The sequence below is a fragment of the Hydractinia symbiolongicarpus genome, chromosome 14 (genome assembly GCF_029227915.1).
Source record: "Hydractinia symbiolongicarpus strain clone_291-10 chromosome 14, HSymV2.1, whole genome shotgun sequence".
In the NCBI taxonomy this organism is placed as follows: Eukaryota; Metazoa; Cnidaria; class Hydrozoa; order Anthoathecata; family Hydractiniidae; genus Hydractinia; species Hydractinia symbiolongicarpus.
Genome location: NC_079888.1, coordinates 4,330,563 through 4,354,086, shown reverse-complemented (window position 1 = coordinate 4,354,086; position 23,524 = coordinate 4,330,563). Strand labels below are relative to the sequence as shown.

The window sequence follows — 23,524 nt, the reverse complement described above, 5'->3', positions numbered from 1 at the left end:
ATTTTTATTCACTTTGTTCCCACGAGTAAATTTAAAGGACGGGCGAACTCGTGGATTTTTCCACGGGCTAACGACCAGTCTATATCATAATACCCGTATACGTCTGTCCGTCTGTCACGCAAAATGGTAGCTTAGCTGCGCAAGTAGCGAGACGCACGCAATGTGGTAAAAAGGACGGGAGAACCCGTGTATTTTTCCACGGGCTAACGACCACAATCATGTTCATAAATTATTGGAAAACGGCTTTTGAGGGTTTTTTCAGAGTTTGCCCCCTCTCCTCCTACAGTCAATGTTGATTTTGCGTTGATTTGTGCCCCAAATTACTGCCAGTGACTTTGGAAAAGACCTCCAACCAACACTGAAGAGTGGGGGGGGGGGGAGAGTGGCTTTTCCAAAACTATTATGAACATGATTGTAGTTTCTCCTATACTGTTTGGAAGTCATTGGCACAAAAAGTTACGATAAATCATTGACACAAAAAAATAACAAAAGAAAATCAACAATTCTTGCTTGTTTTTTTTACATCAGTTTTGAGAGATGTCATTGTCTTTTAAATTGTCACACTGCCATGGAAATAGTCACACTGCCATAACTAAACACTTACGGGATCATTCACCGTACGTTGAGATTCAAGTTAAGTCTTGCTTTACGCAGCCTCTTTTATTGTAACACTTTTTATAAGTTCACAGTAAAATTGTTACGGCAAACATCTGGCGCTGGCGATTTTGTATCCTCTAAGTTAATGATAATAGGATGACAAAACAGCAAGATAATACTTGTTTTTAGACGGGACGTTGCTCACAAAAATCGATTGATTAAATAACTTAGTTCTTTTAGGAAGGACATTTTCAGTCAAATTCCTTGACCAATCTTTGTTGAACTCTGTTCACGATTTTAGGTATCTGGCATATCTACTAAATGCACAATTCCTGTATGAACAAAACTTGTATCATATTTCATTTCTGATATTTCCCTCATAATAACAAATGAGTATTTAAAACCAATTCTAATTACGTAGATTCTAATTAATTGATATTAGGACACACTCATAAGTAATTTTCTATTTTACGGTCGTTTTTGTATGACCGTGTTTTTATAAGCGCAATAAATTCGACGACACTCTTCACTGTACAAGTTATAAAAGTTCCTCTATCACTCCTTTTGTTCAACTGTACTGTCAATGTAAGATATGTTAGAATGGCCATGACGGTCACACATATGGTCATTCCAGTGACAAGTAAGAATAATTTCAAGCCATTGTTATTACTGTTGTAAAATATACTTAAAGCACACATACAACTCAGCATTTCTAAGAACAAACATATCTGCAATAAATCGTCTTTGCTTTCATCGTTTACTTCGATCATGTTTTATGACTGCTACTTTCTTTACGTGATCTCAAGGATTAAGTATAAATTATCATATCCACTTTAAGCTTCAAAACATTTAAACCGTGGTAATTATCAACAAAAAGAGCATAGTGAGCGCTCTTTTTAATTACAATTTCCTTTGCACTTCCCCATAATTGGGAATCCGCAATTTCAAAAGAAAAAAAATAATGCGTTGTTATTAGTGTTTCTCTAGCGACAGAGCCATTATTTTATTTTCGTCGAGGCTACATTTACACTAACGCTGTTTTCTAGAAAGCAGATACGCAATTCAAAATGGCCCTAGCAGACTTGTCTCTTTTGTGCAGTAAGCATGTGACAACGCACGTAAAACATAACAAATGAATACCATTTTGAAAAATATAATCCGGATTTTTGCCTCGATTATGTGGGTAAGAACTTCCAAACTGTGAAGAAGCAGCCCAGTAGAAAGAAACAATTACTTTACCACATGCGTACTTTACCTTCATGACTTCTGTCAAAAACGTGATACGTTTTTATCCTTGATAATGTACACCCTCCTCCTTGTTCGCACAATTGAATGTCAAAATCACACAAAATGATTGATTTGAATGTCTCTTTCTCGACAGTTTTTAATTTTCAAATCTCACTGTTTTTAACATGTGTTATTTACTAACTTTTTTGTTGTTAGAAGAGAGAGAGAGAGAAATAAAATTGGAAACGTTAAGAGAAGAATTAGGCAGCCCAACTCGGAGATGAGGGCGAAAGAATGTTAATGCAAGAACTTCTTAAGCATTTGTTAGTTACTAATATTTTAAGGTTAAATGTTTTTTTTTAATTATTATATATTTTTTGCGTGTTACATATGTTATATTTATATATTTAGTTGTTTTACGTTGGTAAATGAAGCCTTTTAACGGTAAAAATTTGAAAAGAATCTGTCCCATGGCTTCTCAGGGTTAAAGTTCTGAAGGTGCTTGATCCAAGAAAAGATTCTTTTCAGAACGGATACATGTTGTTTAAGGGCTAAAATAGATTTCGAAACGCTTGTTTTTTAATAAAGGGGTTTTCAACCTCGTTCTTATGACGTGCTAGCTTTAAATGTTGCGACATTCCCTTTAATAGACATTTTTTTATAATCTTTGGCATCTCCGTTCTGACAAAATAAAATAAAAGTCTAGGTATTTGATGAGTGTAAAAAATTAATTTTAACGGCCTTCAAAAGTGTGATATTATTTTTTAATTAAATTTTAACTTTAATTCTAATTAACTTATTCATTTTCTCAAACATCTTGATCGTTTTAAATATTTTCGTAAAAGCGCCAATATACGCTCTAAAAGTAATAAATGAGAGATTAGATCAGTTTTTTCATCTCTTGATCTCATTGAAGATAAAAATTGCGTTTTAAAAAAAAATTTAATTTGGCTACTGCCAAGTAATTAATGCAAGATAGCTGATTTATTCCACTATCTTGCATTAATTACTTGGCAGTAGCCAAATTAAATTTTTTTTTAAAAATTGATATTCAATCTTTCCCTGCACAAACAACTTAGACTATTTTTAATTTAATCTCCTACAAGCCAGCAACACACGCAAAAAGTACCCATTACCGACTTTCATACAGCGCAGTCTGGGCACTAGTAAAGCGCTTGTAGGGACACATTTTTCATAATGGCAGCACATTAAAAAAATAACATTAAGAGGAAATTTAACTTGTGACTTCAACATTATAACACTAAAATCAAAGAATTGCGTAGCCAATGATTTCAGCCATTGCTAAAGCGAACTTCCTTTTTTTTTTTTGAGTGCATGTAACTTAATTAAGTAACTAATGTTGTTTAAAGAGTGCTTAAAAACTATGGAAATTAAATAATTCCGTGACAACTATTATAATATTAAGTAGCTGTAATAATAGGAGAGTATAGATATACCTTACGAAAATAGAAAGGTTAAACACAACTGAACTCGTTATTAAATATCACCCAAGTAAATATTGGAATTTGCAGCAACTTTTGCTAGATTCGCGAAATATTGCTTTTGTATTTCTTTGAGTGACTACGTTTGCTTTATTTTTTTTTTGCAAATAAGAATATCTTATCGCTTATAGGACTCCTTTATATTTTGCTGATGCGGTATTTAAACGGCTTAAGATAGTCAAAAACAGCGCATGATTAAAGACAACAGCTCTCGTATGCAATATAAGAAGATTAAAACGGTACATCTCATATATCAAACAATTGATAAGTGAGATTTTTAACAGCTGAAAAACGCCTGTTTCTTAACGTTGAAAAACGTTAGTTGTTTTTCACAGTACAAGAAACAGTTTTTTTAATGTGTAAAAAATGAGAAGAAAATCATACTATCAGGTAGTGGCCCAACCATCGGTAAGTTGGCAAGTATGGGGATATATAAGGAATATTTTTGTTTGTAAAAATTGCAACAGATGTCTTACCTAGTCTTTTTTAATATTCTACAATGTCGTGAATGATAGGTTATCGTTTTTATTCCCTAAGTACCATTTTAGCATGTTTGAGTTAAACTTTAAACGCATGAGGTGTTTTTTGACAAATCTAAAGAAAAACATGAAGTTTTGCAGAAAATCTTTCGTTACTGAAACAGATATTTTAGCCTTTAACGATGGGCACTGCTAAATAAGGAAAATTCAATCCTTTGTGTATTATCTTAGATATCTAAAAGTTGAGTGGTAATATTCATGACATCTTGGTATTTTGGCTTTCTTGAGAAGACGCCAATATTGGCGTGGATATCTCATGAAGGAAAAAGAAACTAGGGTTTAGGTTTGCCAGGGAATACTTTTTTTCACTAACACATAGAATTAGTTGCCCCAACTAAAATAGAATCCCTGGTAAATAAAAATGTCCAATCATTTAGAAAGAAAACGTTGATGTGTATGTTCTTCATGGCCGTAAATCCCTCTTGTCAACGTCAGAGTTCTTTAGTAAAGATGAAAAACTAGATGTTTGACTTTAGTCAGATCAAAATGAGAACATTTTAATAAAAATTAGCCTGACAGTAAATTTGTTAGTGGCCAGTGTACACTTTAGTCTGCGGTCCTAAAGATTGGTCATAAGGTATTCAGGAACCTACAAGTGTTGCAATATAGAAACTGTGTGTTTATTTGCTGCTTCGTTCTTAGTTTGTAAACAAACTTTAAAGAAAGGACTAACAATCTCATGGAAGGCTGACATGAAGCTGGATAAAAAAAAACGGTTTAGTATTTTGAAGTCATTTACAGTTGGTACATTTATTTTCTACTGGCGGCTGTTTAACTATATTCTTTTCCTCCTTTAGGGTACAAGCGAACGTCTGCTTTCACTATTGATTATAATATGGCTATTAGTCAACTTTATAACTAGTCCGTTTGCATTTGCATATGGTAAGTCGCATATTTTGTTATGCTTATCTGTCCATAAATTTTTAGGCCAGTTCAGCAGCCACCATGTTGTTAGATAGAAAACACGATATTTTCCTGCAATATTGTCTGATAACTTGTTATTATTATTTTTATTGTTATTATTCCGTATATTTATACAGGATATAGCCACTTCAGTGTTGGAAACAGTGTTCTCAATGTGGGTCCTGTGCATTGAATATATACATTAGGTATACACCGGCATTGCCTTCTTACATTGCATGGCATAGAATAGGTTGACCCATAACTGTAGTAAAGCCACTTTCTAAACATAACCGTGCTGTGAACCGAGCCACGGACCTTGTGACTGCGAAGCGAATCCAATAACTACTAGGCCACGCACCACGCTGTATGATAAAATAGTATAAAGTTATTATATTTAGGTATAAAGAGCTGGGATCAATGTCCAGTGGAAGAGATGATACCGATATTTCTTACTGTTCAGGGCGGAGTTTCGATATGTTTCGTTATCCTATTTTTCTGTTTGTTACTGTGTTGTAATGATGAAGAAAAACCGACAGCCTTATTTCGAAGTGGCATGATGGGTATAATTATCTTCGTCTGTTTTTTGGTGGTTTGGCATGTCATTGGAAGCATTTGGGTTTTTACCAATTGGAAGTTATATTCACAAGAGCATGCATGCAATAGTTCGGTGTTTATGTTGTCATTTTTATTTTTAATAGTGCAAATGATTTGCTACTCTCTTGCAATGATTGTAACAGTTTTTCACGCCGTCAACGACGTCCTTTGAAATTTGTCGAGTAGTGTGGAACACAGTCTAACACAGTGAAACACAGTCTAACATTGATACACAGCTATTGAGTTGTGAAAAACTTCATTAAAGGAAATTCCAATTTAACGAATTTATTTCGTGATATCCTCTCCTATTACTAGCACGGTTTGTTTCATACAGAATTTCAGCAATTAAAGTCTGTAGTGATGCCAACAGGAATATAATCTTAACGAGAGGTTAACCATATAAACAGAGCATGTGTACCTATACCAGCACGAAACAGTTTGAATGTATTTGTGAAATGTAACAAATTAACTAATGAAGAAGAAGAAGAACAAAACCGATTTTTTAGAAGCTTCGTCATAATTGTCTTGAATATCATTTGTTTGGATTGACTGTTGATAGCCAGTTTATGCTTTCGACCTGATTTTTTATCAGCTTTTTAGTTATCTAAATTTAGTTGGTAAAAATAAAAGTGCAGAGTCCTTTGGATAGCTGTTTTTTAACCTTAGTAGTACCGGGAGCGGGGGGAGGTCGGCATTAAGTGCCCGCGGCTTTATTGCAAGGGGAGGAGTATTTCGTTTTCCGCATGGGGTTAATTTTTGTAAATTTTAAAATGTGCTAACTTGACTGTATGATTTTTGTCACATGTTGCATTAGTTCTATAATTCTTTATTACACGTGTGTTCGTTACCAGGTGATTACTAAGGTGTTGCTAAAGAGACACGTGGGTCCTGCAGATAAAATACAGATTAAATTTGAAACTAATATCGATTAAGCGATATGACGTCATTTCTGATCCCAACGATGTCATTACATAGCTTTCTTTACCTCGAACAAATATAAATGTCATATTCGAAACATGTACCAAGTATAATGACTTGAACAACAATATTTTTAGGAAAACTATATTAACATTCATCATTTTTCATATATGTACCGTAATCTCTCTAATAGACGCCCTTGACATTTAATTAATTTTCGAGATTTTAGGGTGCGCGATAATTGGAGAGGGGCGTTAATTAGAGAGAAGGCGTTTATTGAAAACAATTGAAAACAAATATCCATTACTTGAAAATTGTTTTCCAGTAATAGGTTTCATTTTTTTGAAAAAATCATTTAAAAAACCTTTCTACAAAATCATCCTCATCGTCGTCTTGATCTATTATGTTGAATTAAGCATTTGCTTCGTCGATATCGGAGTCTGTTGATGCGAATGGCTCCTCATCGAGGTTCTGATCATTTAACAGAGTCATTTGATCTTTCAATATCTGTTTACCAGCAAAGCATGGTTGTTTTTCTTTTAAGCAGTGAATTAAGCCATCGTCACTGCCGTCAGCTTTGAGATTTAGAGCACATCCTTGGAATGACTCGATTATTTGCTCCTTCGTTAATTTGTTTCCTTGCTTTTCTTGATTTTAAACTTTTGTAACTGTCTACTTATCACTAGTTCGATTTAAGTGTAAAATTCTAATAAACGCCCCTTTACATAAATATTTAATGCGCGTTAATTAAAGAGGGACGTTAAATAGAGAGTGGGCGTTTAATACGGTTTATGATGTCTTACTGTGGGCGTTTATTGGATAAGGATTTAATTGAGAGTAGGCGTTAAATAGAGAGACAAGAAGCCCTGTGGCTTAAAGATTTCCGCCATTACCAATAATCTGAAAAAGTACTGAACTTTGAAGAGGACTGAGTAATATGGGGGAACAAAATCATTGTATATTCTAAAATTTTAAAATTCAATTTTTGATTATTATTGTAACTGTAAATCATAGCTAACTTAACTTACATAAACTTCATTTCTTTATAAGAACAATTTTTAAAAGAAAAATAATAAACCTGAAAATTAATGAACAATAAAAGCAAAATGAAAACAACGGCAAGGCTGAAAATTTATCTATTTTCTCTTTTTCTCTGAGAAACAGCTAGGAAAATATCTTTAAAGGTGACAACATTTTTATTTTTTTTTGACATAATCAGTTAGGAAAGTTTATTTTCAAACAACATATTCTTATTTTTTTCTTTTATGACACATGAAACACGATTTTATAGCTATAAATCTTTCACCAAAAATATTCAGCCTCAACAATTCCTCTAAATTAAAATTCATGAATAATTAGCTTTAGTCTACGTGCTTGCAAAATTGTACAGAGGGAAATGGCTTAAAACTCAATTTAGCCTCGTTCTCAGAAAAGAATCTGTCAAAACGAGGATTTAAGCTTTAGCCTGGATAAGTTTTAGGCGTCCAGGCTCTGGGTTGTCTCTATCTATCTATCTATCTATCTATCTATCTATCTATCTATCTATCTATCTATCTATCTATCTATCTATCTATCTATCTATCTATCTATCTATCTATCTATCTATCTATCTATCTATCTATCTATCTATCTATCTATCTATCTATCTATCTATCTATCTGTATAGGTAAATAGGTTACGTTTTCTACCTCAAAGAAAAGTCATATTATAAAACCGCGCGTGATGTTTGAAGGGCTGCCAAAGGTTATTTTATATTTTTTAATAAATTTGCAACAAGAAAACCTAAAAGTTTTGTAAAAGTGTTGCGATTAAAAAAAAAATGAGTAAGCTAAAGTTAAGATAGTAGGAATCGTAACCTACGTCGTGGTAAGTAGAATTAGGGCGTGGTATGGGAAAATATTGATTATATGGGTAAAGATCATCCTACCACGCACCAAAATAGCCCCCTAATTAATTACCACCATTCGCCATTATCCAGTTTTTAACGATTTTTTAAAAAAAAAATTCGAGTGCAATCACATACATAACATACCCCTTATCTTTTTAAAAGTAGGTCTTTTTGCAATTTTGGGGGCTTCATGTTTGCACTGTCACTGTGTAAACGTACTGTGTCAAAAAATCTTGAAATTACACATGAACATTCTGCTAACATACACTGGCATTCGTACCAAAGGATTTGACGTGTAGTCACTTCAATTAGGATTTCTGGACCTGTCTGTTAGAGGTACCCTCGAAAATTTAACACGTAGTTAACGTAACCTTTTCAAGATATGTACAACAACAACAAAACTTTCTTAAATTTTGATTATTCTTCATCAAATCATGTGGTTAAATACTTTTTAAGTTTGAAATTGTGTTTATATAATTTCTTTTTGATATTGCTACTCTGTTTCTAGTCGGATGTATTCTTAATATTCTATCGATGAGTTACGTTATCGACCTGAGTATAAAAATTGCGCATATTAACCCTTTTTGTGTCTATGAAGGTATATGAAAGAGAATCTCTTTATTAGCCCATGTAAAATAAATATATGTGCTAAGAATTAACGTAGTATTATCTCTTTCATCTTGGTGTTGCTGTCTTACGATCTATCACAGCATGGAAGTGGAAAGGTCGCAGACTTTTCCTACGGCGCGGAATCGGAAAAACGATCTTAGTGCACTCTAGTTTTCGTATTGTCTTTGTAAGAAACAAAACGGTGATAGACATAACAAGAGGAGGTTATTATGTGAAAGGTGTTTCTATTAATTTTTTGATTATGTGTCGTCAACCAAAGTTGAGGCTAGTATATTGAGGGAAGGGGGATGCGGTAGTGCATTACCGCTAGAAGGTGGGTGTTGTTGGGCAAAACATTTTCCTAAACAAAATTTATCGTGTGTTGGCTTATATTTCATAACGTTTGTAGGAATAATTTCTAGATAACACAAGACAAACAAAATTTATGCATTAGACGATGACTGTCAGCAATATTTTATGCTGACGTCAGCTTTTTTAATCAATATTCCCGTTTTCAAAGAATTTTTTACATATAATTTCGTTGTCATTTATAACTTTTAGCACTTCTTTTCACATCTTCCTGACAAACACAAAAAACAACTACTTTTTGGTAAACGTTGGTATTTCGCGCTGGCTGAAATCGTTAAAATCCATCGTGAATAATGTACAAGTACGAGTAATACAAGTAAAGTTTATAACAGCAGCGTCAGTGTGAGATCATTGCACGAAGACGATCACTTTTATTGTAATTGCCTCCTACTCCAGGATAAAAACCACCGTACTCTGTAATAGCCAAACTAGAGGTTCTTATCGCTTTTTTCGGTTGGGAAAACCTTTGAGATTGCTACGCAATGACGACGTATACAATTTCCAACATAATTTCCTATTTAACAATGTTTAGAAAGAATAATAAATATTGAACTATTGTTGATTGTTGCGTCATCCTTTATCTCCAAGATTTGTTTTGGGAGAAGAAGAATAATCTTAATAACGCTACTTAAATTTGTGCTTTGATGTCTGCTTTGTCTTGCTGTCTATATATAAAAGCCAAATCATAATATCGCAAGTATAATTGTTAGTGGTCAAAACTGCTATTGTATTACCCACAGTTTTTATAATAACGTGCTGTTCAAGTTATAATACGGATGCGTTATTTACAGACTCGAACATGTTAAAAATATAGTAGCGTGACCTAACAATAGTGCTGCGCCATTAACCGGGACATTATTTTACCTTCTTGGCACACGCTGCAATAAATGACCATTGTTACTATTCTCGACTTTCCCTCACTTTTATGACAGTATGTTGCGTATTTATTTGAAAGGATATTTTTGTTTTTATTCCAATTTGTTTTAAACAGATGAGGACACTCCCGCTCTTTACTGCAGGGTACTTTACAGAATGCTGTTGCAAAATTAAATAGACCGTTCCTGGAGTTTAGCTGATACTTTTCGTTATAATTTCGTGATTTCTAACCGACTTATTAAGTACTAAATTTAGCTAGATGTGGCACCTTTTCCGGTTAGGAACCCCATTTAATATTTCTCCCCTACGGTAGTATAACATTTATACTTCTTTTTTCAAAACGCCCATTTTCCCTTAACGAGCATCAAGGGCGCTTAATGGTGCATTTATTGACTGTTTTTAGTTACTTATTCAAAAAATTCACGAGTTACGTGGCATCACCTAGGCACATGGCAGTTCTCCCTAACGGCGACTCATAACACTCATAACGATAAAGGCAATGTAATAAGGATTCACAAGGTACACGTTTTTTGTTATAAGCAAACGATGTTAGGGTGAATGATGAATAATGTAGCAAATTAAGGAAATTTTGTTCATTGTTTTTGCATAACTAAATATATATATAGAAAAATAACATACATAAAAATGTCAAGTGATGCACATAAAACATAACTTGTATACTGCAAAACGATATAACTATTTTTAACAAATGGTACTTATTTTAATCCATACTCTTGTCTCAGCACCGTTAAGAATTAAAACGTGCGCTACAGATCTTTTTTTTAACGAACCATAAGAATTCAAAGAAAATGAAAACATTCTCGATACATACAATGAGGAGCGTTTAATAGTGGGAAAAATAATTAAAAGTGTGCGAAACTACACCAAATTATAGTTAAATGTTTCGTACAGTAAAGGTAGAAATAAAACAGTTTAGAAACACTTTCTCCTGGAACTTTTTCTGTACTACAAGCGCTCATATTTAAGCCTTGTTTGTATTTGCGACATGTCAAAGTTTTGTAGTACACGTTTTCCAACAGAGCTTGATTCGAGTGCACGTTCTACTCTATTGATGGATATTGGTCCAGAACGAATGATCTCGGCACACTTTTCGACAATGATGTTAGCTTCAACATTCAAGAAAATTTTTTCCTTCCCAGAAACTGTATTTTCACAATCATCATCTTCACTTTCTTCGTCAACATCTTCGTTTTCACCATGATGCTTATCTACTATATCAAAAACAAAATTGTGTTTTCGCAACAAGAGCACACCACACACTATTAAGCCTTAACTAAAGAAATATTGGATCGGGCTGCTTTAAGTGCATAAACTTTCGCAACAGAAATATTCGCGAATTGTAAATTTCACAAAAAAATTGCATTTCGCGAGTTTCTGCCTGTGAAAGCTTCAGCGCTTTTTTCAAAATCAATTAAGCTAGCAAGTAGCACAACACAAACATACCTCCTTTTGACACAGATTGTTTGTATTCAGTTGCAATAGAGGAGCATGAGTTGTCAACAGCATCATTACCATCTATTAAAAGATAGGAAATGAATTCTTTTAAATTTAATAAAAAAATAGGCACAATTTTCATGAAAATCTTTATATTTATACTAACGTAAAACAAATAAAAGTCACCAATACAACATATAAGAAGAAAAATGCGATAGTTTTAACCTACCTTTCTCCTCTTCCGTGACTCCATAGCGCCAGTAGCTTCTCAATTTATCTAAAATCTGCCTATCAGACAAATGAATAAGATGGATAAACTTTGCACGTAGATTACGTACATCGCCAATTCTGACAGATTTCGCAGTCAAAAACTGCTTAAATAGAGTCTCCAACTCCCCGACTTCGGCATCAGTCCACGTTTTCTTTTTTTCGTAAATATTTGTTTTGCCACGTTTGTTGAAAGTTTCCTCCAAGGCAGCTGTACCCTTAAGGGCATACTTTTCCTTTTCTATCAAACGGTAGTATTTTTTGAGGTGCTCTCAGAGTGCGTCAACAGGCTAGCAACATATGGAGCTTCACTTGGATTTTTATCTTCAATGATGGTGGATCCAGACTTTTGAAATATATTTGAAGTGATGTTTATCCTCACTGGCGGATCATTTTCACCATAAACACCGGACCTTTTCCAAGTGCTATTAATTTGTTTCGATATTGCTCCAGATTCTAACATCTTGCCATTATATGAAACAAAAACATTTTCAAAGTCACTGTGTATCTGACTGCGAATTGAATCGAAAAAAATTAAGAGCTGTTGGTACAAGTTTTCTCTCGTACACAGATTAACAGGACCGTGTTTCCTAAATGTCTTGTGACGTTTTACTTTAATAATATATTTACCATCACGAAATACAGCAGCCTTCACCTCATCGATGTTCATGTTGCTAGGTACGCCAGACCTCTGACAATTAATTATAGTTATTTCCGTTATGAGAAAATCCAGTATACACGCATATTCTTGACGAGACAAGGTGTTTTCTCGGTAAGGGCTACGAAAATTTTTAATTATCGAGATAGCCTCCTTTGCACTGGCAGACTCCTCATACCGTTGGATCTGCTCAGGCGTGATAAGCACTTGTTGCTCCTCCATCTGTCTCTCAAGCTGCTGTATCTCTACCGTTCCATTATTAGATTTGCTCCATCGAGATACACTAACTTTCATCCTTAAAATCATATCTGGTGCTATTCCAGGTAGATGGATCTCCTCAGTAAGGAGAAAGTCATAGAAGTGTGGCAGTGACAAAATATACCGTTTAATGGTTAAAGCTTTGTATTCCTTTGTCTTTTCGGCATACGTTGTCAAAAAGGTGTCGCGAATTCTGACTAAATCACTGGGATATGAGGAATCCAAAGCTGCCCAAATATCTCTCAATTGCTGCTTTGACTGAATAGCACTCTTTTGGCAACTCTTCCCTCCATCAACTGAAATTTTATATGTCACAAACCTCTCTAAAATTTCAGCAGAGTCAACCACTTCGTCATCTTCCATGTCACTATCCGAATCTGTTACTTCGGATCAGTGGCGATCATCAGTGGCGACATTCTTGGCAGGGATGGATGTCATATGTGTACTTCGTTGTTTGATGCAACGTCACACACCCTGGCTAATTTCAACATACTATAATAGTAAGGTCCTTTTGATAGTTTGTGGACGTCTTGGAGGTGCAAACTCATTCTTTTGTTTCGACAACCTAAAACCTAACACCTGGTTTCCTCAATCCGTATATGCCAACGCAATTTTTTGCCTTACTCTGGGGCCAATAGTGTACTTCTATCATGTGCCGAGATAAATTTGTAACACAACTATCACATGACTGTAATGGACATTTTTTGCGGTTTCTATGAAACAATTCAAACAATTAAATTAACATAGTTTGAGACTGCAAGAAAACGGTGGGAAACAGAAATTTCTTCTTAGTATTTTAATTGCAATATGTCTTGCACGAGTTGAATTTCGCAGGAATATATTACATTTAAACTAAGATTTTCGGCAGAATGAAGCTTTTGCAGAATATTTTTGTTCGAATTTCTGGTTTAGCTAATTTTTTTTCTCTTTTACTTTCAAATAATAATTTGAATACATTTAAAATATAATTCGAATAAAGGAGATAGGAGAAACAAAAATCTACATGTTGTAAATAGTATATGGCAGTAAAAATCATACTTTTCTATAGGTAAGCTTGTAGAGTCTGTTGAAAGTTGGTTCTCGAGCTCTGAAATTTTCTTCTTCAACCTGATATTTTCTCTCATCAACATACTAAGGCAAGGATAAAAGAATTTAAGGAATCTAAAATTAGTAACAGTTAAGGCTGCAGACTCTTTCTTATATGCGCAACTTCAATTCTTAATTTAATCTTAAATTAGATGGTTATACAGCAATTTCAGTACATATTAAAAAAGAAATGAACATACCTTTCTAAACTATTTGACGTAGACGATGTTTTAACCTGAAACAAACAATATCAAAACCTGATTATAGACCTGACAATAAAAGAAAGACTTTCATCGTTTTTTCCAATGACTTTTAATTTGCAATGAAGCGCCTCAACATTTTTACTTCGTACCCTGATGTCACTATCAACATCACTATAAAATTTGACAAAAAACCTAGCTGAAAATTTCCTTATTTTTGTTATAAAAAATTATAATAAGTAACAATGTGTTTAGAAAAATGTGTGCCATACTTACTTTCCAATCGTTACCATTTTTTTCCCAAGATAATAGAATAGGCCATGCCATCAGTCCCATTCCTTGTAATAACTGTTATGGTACCAACCAATACAAATGATTCTTGAAGATTTCGCTATATAAAAATGTATACACATATATTTACCATTGTCAAAAACAAATTCACACACTTTGTGCCAACTGTATTAAAAAGACATCCACACAGCTACATATAGTTTTAAAAATATGTTAAAAAGGTGAGTTGATACAAAGGAAGTTGAGTTTAGATCTAACACAGTTTAGATCAGATTGGAAGAGGGTCATTAATATACCCCGTCCAACCCATGCTAGCATGGAAAACGGACCTTAAGCCGAGAATGATGATGATGATGTGAGTATGGATTGTGTGATTCCATAATATGTGGAATATGATATTTCTGTATATAATTCAGTTTATATTAAATATATTAATAATATTAATTATATTAGCCAGTTTATATTAATTATATTAAAAATTACCTTCCGTAAAGAATAATTTTCACAAATTAGTCATTTTAAAAAATTTCAAAAATTTATTTTTGAAATAAATGTTTAAAACGAATAATTTCAACTTGCTTTGCAGTGAATTAGTTTGCAATTTTAGTTTAGGTCCTTATAAATTATTTGGGATTTATATAGCTTTCAATTAAAGCTGCTTACAAGATTCAGAAATCTTTTTGTTTTGCTAAAAATTCATGTTGATTAATTTTAACAAATAAACCTTTTTGCAGGAAAGACTTATTTTCATAAATTGACTTTTGCAGAAATTGTACACATATATATTTTCACTAATTGTCGATACAAAACTTCCTAGAAATAAAGATATACTGTTAAGAACAAGAAAAAGGTATATAATAGTATATATATAATAGGTGTATATACACAAAAGACTGTTGTTTACCTTACTATTACCAAAACTCATGATAAAATATGCTTCCTACTTTTCTTGTGACCTGCTTTGACAATTCCAACTTGAAAAATGATTTTTTTTATTCTGACAATGTAAAATATATATGAAATACTTGAGCAAAGCACAACTGCAGTGTGATATAAAAGAAAGCTTAATTGTGTACTTAACTAAATTATCATAATAAAAACCGGTGATATAAGTTCTTTGAAAGCATGGGTACAACAGACAACACACTTTTTTAACAATAATTTATAACAGCTTTTGTTATGATTTGATATCATTTTGATTAGGAATAATATATCTATAAACAACACTGGTTGTTTAAAACAAGTGTGTGGGGTCTCCAGAAAAACAACTTCAAGCATGGTCATTATTTTTAAAAAACAAGAGAAAAATAAACAAAATGTTTTAAAAACAAATAGGTGTGAGTCTCTCGAAAAACAACTTCAAGCATGGCTATTGTCTTTAAAGAAACAAGAAAAACATAAGTAAGAATAAATTTAGTGAAAATAAAATGAGCTTTTAAACAAACGCTCAGAGGTCATATCAAAATACCAACATGAGAATAAGGACTATATAAAAACACACTACAGCAATATACTTAACTACACAAAAAGACTACCAAGGAACATAATGCTATTGTTAAATGACCATAGCTATAGCTCTTTAATTCTACTAATGTTATTTCATTGAACAAACCTAAAAAGTTCAGATTGCTATTTGGGGTGTTACTAGCTACAAAACGTTAGCTAGCTATGCACTTTGGTTGCCCACAAAAAATATATTTACATAAGCATTTACAACATTTAAAACTGTTAAATGACAAAATAAAACTTACCAAAGAAAAAAAGCTTTTCTGTTTCTTATATCTGATTGATATGATTAAAAAACAACAACAACAATCCTTAACTGAGAGTATCTTTCACGCCGCAAGCCGCCCTTATGATTTATTTTTAATATTTGCACATGCGCGTTGACGTAGAAAACGTAACCGCCATGTCGTGGGTAACCGACGTAACCTAAGCGTAACCTACTGCTGGGTAGGAAACGTAACCGTCGTACGTAGGAAAGGTAACCGACGTAGAAAACGTAACCTAAAACAGTAGGATTCGGTACTGTTTTCGGTCAGGAGAGTAACTGTGAATATATCTATCTATCTATCTATCTATCTATCTATCTATCTATCTATCTATCTATCTATCTATCTATCTATCTATCTATCTATCTATCTATCTATCTATCTATCTATCTATCTATCTATCTATCTATCTATCTATCTATCTATCTATCTATCTATCTATCTATCTATCTATCTATCTATCTATCTATCTATCTATCTATCTATCTATCTATCTATCTATCTATCTATCTATCTATCTATCTATCTATCTATCTATCTATCTATCTATCTATCTATCTATCTATCTATCTATCTATCTATCTATCTATCTATCTATCTATCTATCTATCTATCTATCTATCTATCTATCTATCTATCTATCTATCTATCTATCTATCTATCTATCTATCTATCTATCTATCTATCTATCTATCTATCTATCTATCTATCTATCTATCTATCTATCTATCTATCTATCTATCTATCTATCTATCTATCTATCTATCTATCTATCTATCTATCTATCTATCTATCTATCTATCTATCTATCTATCTATCTATCTATCTATCTATCTATCTATCTATCTATCTATCTATCTATCTATCTATCTATCTATCTATCTATCTATCTATCTATCTATCTATCTATCTATCTATCTATCTATCTATCTATCTATCTATCTATCTATCTATCTATCTATCTATCTATCTATCTATCTATCTATCTATCTATCTATCTATCTCTCTCTCTCTATCTTCCCAGGCGATATTAAAGATTCCGCCCTCGCCGGCGGAAGTCAAAAACAGTAATAATTTTTTTTCTTCGTTTACAAGTCCACCAAGAGTTAAGGCCGTATCGTCAATAATGTTTGAGAAAGTCAAACTTATTGCAAAACTCGAAAAAAAACCCTTTTTAAACATGTATGACATCATTTTTAAACATAATGACATCATCAAAATAATATTTAGCTTTTAATCTTTTCTAAGGAGAATTTCTTTAAGTGTGCTAAGTTTTATAACCAAAAGGCCGATCTCAACTTGTTGGACAAGAAAGTTTTTTGGAGATATTTTTTTACCAGGACAGGAAAATTTAATTCATATCAGGCACCATCTTGAATGCGATGGTATCCGAATTTTATTCCAATCTCTATACACGTGATGCATTTCTAACATTTTTATTGGCTGATAAATTTTTTTCTAAGAAAATTCTTAAATATTTAAAAGTTTATAATTTTTGGAAATTCGTCCAATCCATGAAAAATTTCCTGTCTAGAACGGTATGCCTCAGAAGTTATCTATTGTTGCCCATCATACTAAAATTATTTCCGCTGACGCTTCGTGTTTGCATACGTTTTTATAATTATTTAACCAATCATTTCGCCCCTATGATGATCAAGTTTAAACGTCATTTAAAGAAGGAGATAATAAAATGAATTATAGATGGAATTAAATAATATAGGGCCTGAAATGCTTTAAATGAAGAATTTACCGAAATAAAAAAATTATTGTTTTAGTATTTATAGAACATTGAACAATTTAGCATTAATTTAAGCCCGCCGATAAAAATTGTCTTTTGCTTTTGCATAAAAATCTTATTAACCCTATTTATGGGGAGGAGGGGGGCGGATTTCGCCCTCCCCCGTCTTATTTTTTCCAAACGCCTTTTTTTCAATGCGACATTTACTATTATAGTTCTTCAGATTTTATATTTATTTATTAAACACCTGTATGTTAAACTTTAGGTCCCATACTTTTTAGAGCTTTAGATACTAACCATTAGTCGAAACTGCCACTTAATATTTTAATCAAATCCTAATAATAAAGAAAAAAGCTGTTGTTGACAAACTACCAAAGCAAAAACAGTCGATCAGGAATTTTTATTTTGCAGAATAAGTATCCGTCAATGTTCAAAAATCAGTCGTGACACCAGGATGATCGCTTAGTGCATCTTTGTGTGAAGTGTTTACATCAGTGCGCAGTGCAGGTGCAAAACTATTTCTTTCAACATTGTTTTCAATAAAAATACACTTCACAGCCTGTCGTTACAGAATTTATTGTGAGCAAAAAGTAAACTGTAAGTATCAAAGGTTAATCGAGGCTGTTGTCTCATTAAACCAATAAACTTTAGATTCGATATTACACTAAAAGATTTAGTAAAACTTTGTTACAGCTAACTGTGTTTGTTATGTGTTAGCCAGAGTTAGCTAACTGCAGCCAAACCCCCAGAGGTGTGGCGGAGTAAGAATCTGATTGGCGAAAGTTGGCTGGGATAAAAATCTCTTAAAGGAAAGTGAAAAAGAACAATAAAAATTAGCAATAAAGCGTTGCTAGGTAGATTTGGAAAAAATCTTAAGTTTGATTTGTTTTTTATTTATACATGACTAGAAAACGCGATGATTTACTTATCCTAACATGTAATAACAAAACAGAAGTAACAAAAGGCTTTCACAAGAAAAAAAGGTCAACAGAAAGAGGTCTACAAACCTCCACGCGCAGCTTTCAAAATGGCCGTAGTCACGTTGACTGTGATTTTTTAATGGTTCTTCGTAAGCATTTCATAAACGCAAAATAATTGCTGGTTGGTTATCTGTAAAAACTGGTCTTTCTAATTGGTTTAATACACGTTGGTAATCAAAACAAAACCGGTAAAAATATTTCGGATTTTTTATTTTTAGCATGAAGATTTCCTACGTGGTTAGTGTGACCCGATTTTGACCGACATACAGAGTATAGGTATCGGTAACATAAAGAAAATTATTATCAATGCTTCTTAAGATTTCTTTCTTCGCGCATTTTTAAATTTTAAGCTGGTATTTTTTATCCCAAAGAGCAATACCAGTCCATATGGCACGTGTGCAAGAGCGCTAAGCCAATTAGAATGCTTAAAACCCGTATTGTCAACAAATACAGTAATGAATTGTTGCTAGCCAAATTTAGAAATTATGTCGGACGGAATTTCGTTTAAGAAATTAAAATATATCGAAAACAAGATGCATATATTGTAAAAATGTAATGAAAAAACTCCACATCTTATAAACGCAATAAGAAGGAATATTTTCAATTCTGGAAGACATTTTTTTGTATTGGAAATTATAACTTTTAAGTTAAATTTTATGTCGGACGGAAAATTTTCAACTTTTTTGTAATTAAGCTTTCGAAACTTTTTTTTTGAGAAAATGTATGACTTTTGTAACATAATGGAAAAAGTAATTATAATTTTCCGTCCGACATATAATTTTTCATCATTAGCTAGCAATCATGGTAAAAAATTTAAGAATTGAAATTTTATGACATTTTCTATTCCTAACTAAGAAAATATAATTGAAAAAAATTTAGTAAAAAAAACTTTCTGGGTGGTCACACGCAGGGGTACAAGTGGCGTTGTCGGCTGCTTTTAGACAAAATGGACCGAAATGTAATAAAGAGCGAAAATCAACGGGTAAAGCATTGTATGCCATGATATTCCTTTTGCTAGATTATAGGTGGTTAGTCTTGCTTCTCAATCACTTACATGTAGAAAAATCACTTTTACATTATTGAGGAGGACCTCACAGATTAGAGAAATTTTGAGTTTTTTTTTAAAAAATAAGTTTTTTCAAAAATTTTAGATATTACACTAACCAATATAAATTTTGTTCAAAACTACTTAAACTGGGCATAAAGATAGATTGTTATATTTTACCTATCAAAGTAGAGCTTCTTGGACCAAAATACTGTAGTATTAGGACCGAAAGTGTTACCCTTTGACATAGAAACTAAAACTAAAAAATAAAAGTATTCTTTTATCTGAGTTTCTGAAGTCTAATTTAATAGTTACTTTATTTACTGCTAAATGTGATTTTATGAAGTATATAATCATGTAAGATGTATTTCAAACAAAACATATCGCATTACGGAAAGTCTGAAAATTTGTATATTTGGGCTCGACTGACTGACCGATGTGACCGCGCGGCATGCCGAGAAAATAATAGAAATTTTTAACAAGTGACGGCTAGTAAAAATTAATAAAAGTCGTAAAATTTCAACAGGCTACGGTGAAAATTTTGGAAACGGTGGCTAAATAGATCTGCTCTGCGCACATTTTTGCACACTGCCGGTATGAATAGGGTTAAGGGTTCTTAGCAACTGGGTAGGAAGACGCCGCCTAATGAATTTTCTACAGCTGGCACAATAACAGTGAAAGACAAAATATTTCAGTAATTAAGATAAAGCTGCAAAAAAGTAAGGCTGGTGTACAACGATTTTTCTAAAATTTTGCTAAAAACTATTTTAGAACATTAGTTTCGCGAATTACTAAATTGACCCAAAATTCGCTCGAACATGTTTTCGCAAATGGCAACAGTGGCATTAAAAGCATTTCGCAAAAGACACCAAAATCGCGAAACTTAATTTCTCTAAAACTTATGTTTTAATTATATTTCTTTTAAGGGTATAAGGATTTCTTCTGTAACTTCTGATTGCCTCTCAGAATTTACTTTAAACATGCCGTTATATCATCTATATCACAATGGCAACAGAAACTTTATTTGAATCTAATAACTCCTTACGCCCTTTTACCTCTAAGCACATAATACTACGTCATAAGGGCGTAAATATTTATTCATTTTTACCTTTCTCGATGTTCCAAGGTGTATATTGTGATGCTTGGGGTGTGTGGGCGTATTGCAAGAAAAATTGTTATTTTTTATTTCATTTTGATATAACGCAACTGTAATAAACTTAAATGGAAACCTGTGTATTACTGGCGCTTAATTCTAGTTGTAAGAAGCTAGGATACACGTTAAAAGTCTAAAAAACCTGATTAATCATTGTCTATAACGTAATTTGACACAATTTGGACATCTGTAGCCATTAAAATGAATTTGTTGCAATTTTTTGCGTTTTTGCTGACTTCATCAATTAACTACTTAATTATACATGAAAATGAGGCTGTCATGTTTGTTAGTTTGTGACGGGTGTTACATCTGCAAAGTATCTTTTAAAATAAGGTAGTAGTTAATATTTACAGGAGTAGGTCATTTTTACCACTGGCAGCAAGGTAGAATTAGTATCATCAGAAAACCTATTAGCAAGTTTGTTTTGCTTGATTTGATATGCAGTAACAAAAAGAGATAAAATTATACAATTAAAATTTGTTCACGGTAACAAAGTATTGGACTTTTGTAATGTTCACACTCGTCAACGCAGTAGTGTGACTCACGGATAAACATATTGTTTCCCAATCATTCAGGAATTTATGACACGTTTTTGTAGTTTTAGTTACTTATACTTTGGCATCTATATACGATGTTGTACGAAGGTGTACAAAGTTGTACGAAGTTCTACGAAGTTGTACAAAGTCTTTTTTTACTGATATATACACTAAATAATAAGTTCCATAAGACGTTGTTGAGAAAAGTGAGTTGATAATAAAATTCACGCCCTGTATAAAAATCCTAATGCTGAGAAGGGTAAAAGTATGCTGTTTGATCCACTTTGTACTGGTTAACATCAAACAAAGTTCAGTCACAGAACACTGCATAGACATCTGCACAGGAGCTGCCAGCTCGATAATGTTCATACAAACCTCTCAAATCTGGAAGGTACCAGATCCTCAACTCGTCTCCATTTATTGCAGCAATATGTATATTATCAAACTCAAGATATGGCGAGTTGCCATTATATCCGGATAGGTAGTAATATTTTGTCGGATTTGAATTTGGACATATGATGACGTCATTTTTGTCAGTAACTGCTGTCCAGATCTCTTGTACACTGGTGTAATCGCACCCCCATAGTGAGACAGCAGTTGTACCAGGAATATAGCAATTTAATGTGGTTTCGCCTGTATGTTGAAGCTTTAGCTTTGTAAGTGTGCCAGTATGACGTAACGTGAAGTTGCCATAACTGTCATCTCTTGCACCGAAACACACATTCCCTGCTTGTAACTTCCAGTCATCGCCTAAAATGTTTAATGTAACCATATTACAATCATTATTATTTGTGCATAACTGTGTTATGTTTAAGCCATTCTTTGCGTACTAGTCGGTGGCCCGTGGAAAAATCTACGCGTTCGCCTGTCCTTTTTATACCGCATTGCGTGTGGCTCGCTACTTGCGGTACCATTTTGCGCAACAATCAGACACAGACGCATATGGCTAATGATAGAATATTTTCACGTTTTTTAAAATTTTAGAATTTTGATGTATTGACTTCAGGATCATATTCAACATCATGGAATTGGCGTGTGTGTAAATTTTTAATTTAGTTCGACATGTGAAAATGCTGTTTTAGTGCTGTTAATGTTACGGTGAAAATCTTCTTAATTTTCGACTTGTACTAATCAGCCTCGGTTTCAAGCAGAGTTCAATTAGAAAAAAATCAAAAAACTGTTGTAACAGGTTGTTTGTTTACAGTATGAATCTAAAGATTTAACATTCTATCAAGTTTAAAAATTAAAAATCAGATTCATTTCTTTTGAAAAAGTTTAGAAATAGCAGCGGTACATCACAGAAAACTAATTTGGGATAGGTGTATTACTGAATAAAGAGAAGAAGCATTACAACTCACTTATAAAATTTCGATCAACGATAAATTGCTGCAATTTATTTGAGGCTTAGATTCTGCTCACATGGACAATTTCATTCCAATTTAAACTTTTAACCTCAAAGCAGACTCAAAAATGTCCATTTATTACATTGAGATTTGAGCACAACATCAGCCAAAAGTAAAAAAACTTCATAGCACATATAGATTATGATGGTCCATAACTGTTATTCTGTTTTATAATAAATTCTGTATTAACAAACGTGTTTAGAATTTTTAAAGGGAAAACCTTAATAGGTGTATTCCATAAAAATTTAAAACTTCATTTCTTAATTTTTTCACACTTTTGTGATTAATGTGATACTTTTTCTTTGAACCTATGTTTTTCTGTTTCTTATTATTTCTTATAACTTTGCAAATAAGCTTGATTGATACATTTCTTAAAAATCAAACCACTGACCACTGCGCGTTATATTTCAAGGCAGCTGAAATGAAAATTACATTTCACATATCAGTTTGATGATTCCTATAAAAAGGCTTATTTTATAATTAGAATCTATCGTTCAAATGAAATAAAAAAGGCAGGGCTTGAATCAGTTGAAGCAGGTCAAACGAATTATTTTAAAAATCTTACTATTGCAGTGGCATTTATATTGCGTTGCATCGTTTGTATTTTCGCACGTTCCATAGCTGCATGGTTTGTTGGCTTCACAGTAAGAAACAACCTAG

General features: G+C 32.8%; 3 protein-coding genes across 6 annotated transcripts; 1 reads left to right on the top strand and 2 right to left on the bottom strand.

The window, feature by feature from the left end:
• Positions 1–2,843: 2,843 nt before the first annotated feature.
• Positions 2,844–8,330, top strand: LOC130625390 (uncharacterized). The gene is made up of 3 exons (XM_057440478.1): positions 2,844–3,734; positions 4,663–4,747; positions 5,167–8,330. Exons 1-3 carry the CDS (start codon positions 3,693–3,695, stop codon positions 5,532–5,534), a joined length of 495 nt encoding a protein of 164 aa, XP_057296461.1. The 5' UTR covers positions 2,844–3,692; the 3' UTR covers positions 5,535–8,330.
• Positions 8,331–10,411: 2,081 nt separating this feature from the next.
• On the bottom strand, positions 10,412–11,848 carry LOC130625392 (uncharacterized). 2 transcript variants are annotated; one of them, XM_057440479.1, is made up of 2 exons: positions 11,487–11,848; positions 10,412–11,254 (listed from the first exon to the last, which is right to left on the bottom strand). In XM_057440479.1, exons 1-2 carry the CDS (start codon positions 11,617–11,619, stop codon positions 10,989–10,991), a joined length of 399 nt encoding a protein of 132 aa, XP_057296462.1. In that variant the 5' UTR covers positions 11,620–11,848; the 3' UTR covers positions 10,412–10,988. The 2 variants fall into 2 exon arrangements, with proteins under 2 accessions (XP_057296462.1, XP_057296463.1); XM_057440480.1 differs by having other exon boundaries at positions 10,412–11,251.
• Positions 11,849–11,852: 4 nt separating this feature from the next.
• Positions 11,853–16,434, bottom strand: LOC130625388 (uncharacterized). Of its 3 annotated transcripts, XM_057440475.1 has the most exons (4): positions 15,989–16,434; positions 15,142–15,234; positions 13,699–14,337; positions 11,853–13,373 (listed from the first exon to the last, which is right to left on the bottom strand). In XM_057440475.1, the coding sequence occupies exon 4, from the start codon at positions 13,021–13,023 to the stop codon at positions 11,989–11,991; it is 1,035 nt and encodes a 344-aa protein (XP_057296458.1). In that variant the 5' UTR covers positions 13,024–13,373; positions 13,699–14,337; positions 15,142–15,234; positions 15,989–16,434; the 3' UTR covers positions 11,853–11,988. The 3 variants fall into 3 exon arrangements, with proteins under 3 accessions (XP_057296458.1, XP_057296459.1, XP_057296457.1); XM_057440476.1 differs by lacking the exon at positions 15,142–15,234; XM_057440474.1 differs by lacking the exons at positions 15,142–15,234; positions 15,989–16,434 and having other exon boundaries at positions 13,699–13,791; positions 13,947–15,002.
• Positions 16,435–23,524: the final 7,090 nt, after the last annotated feature.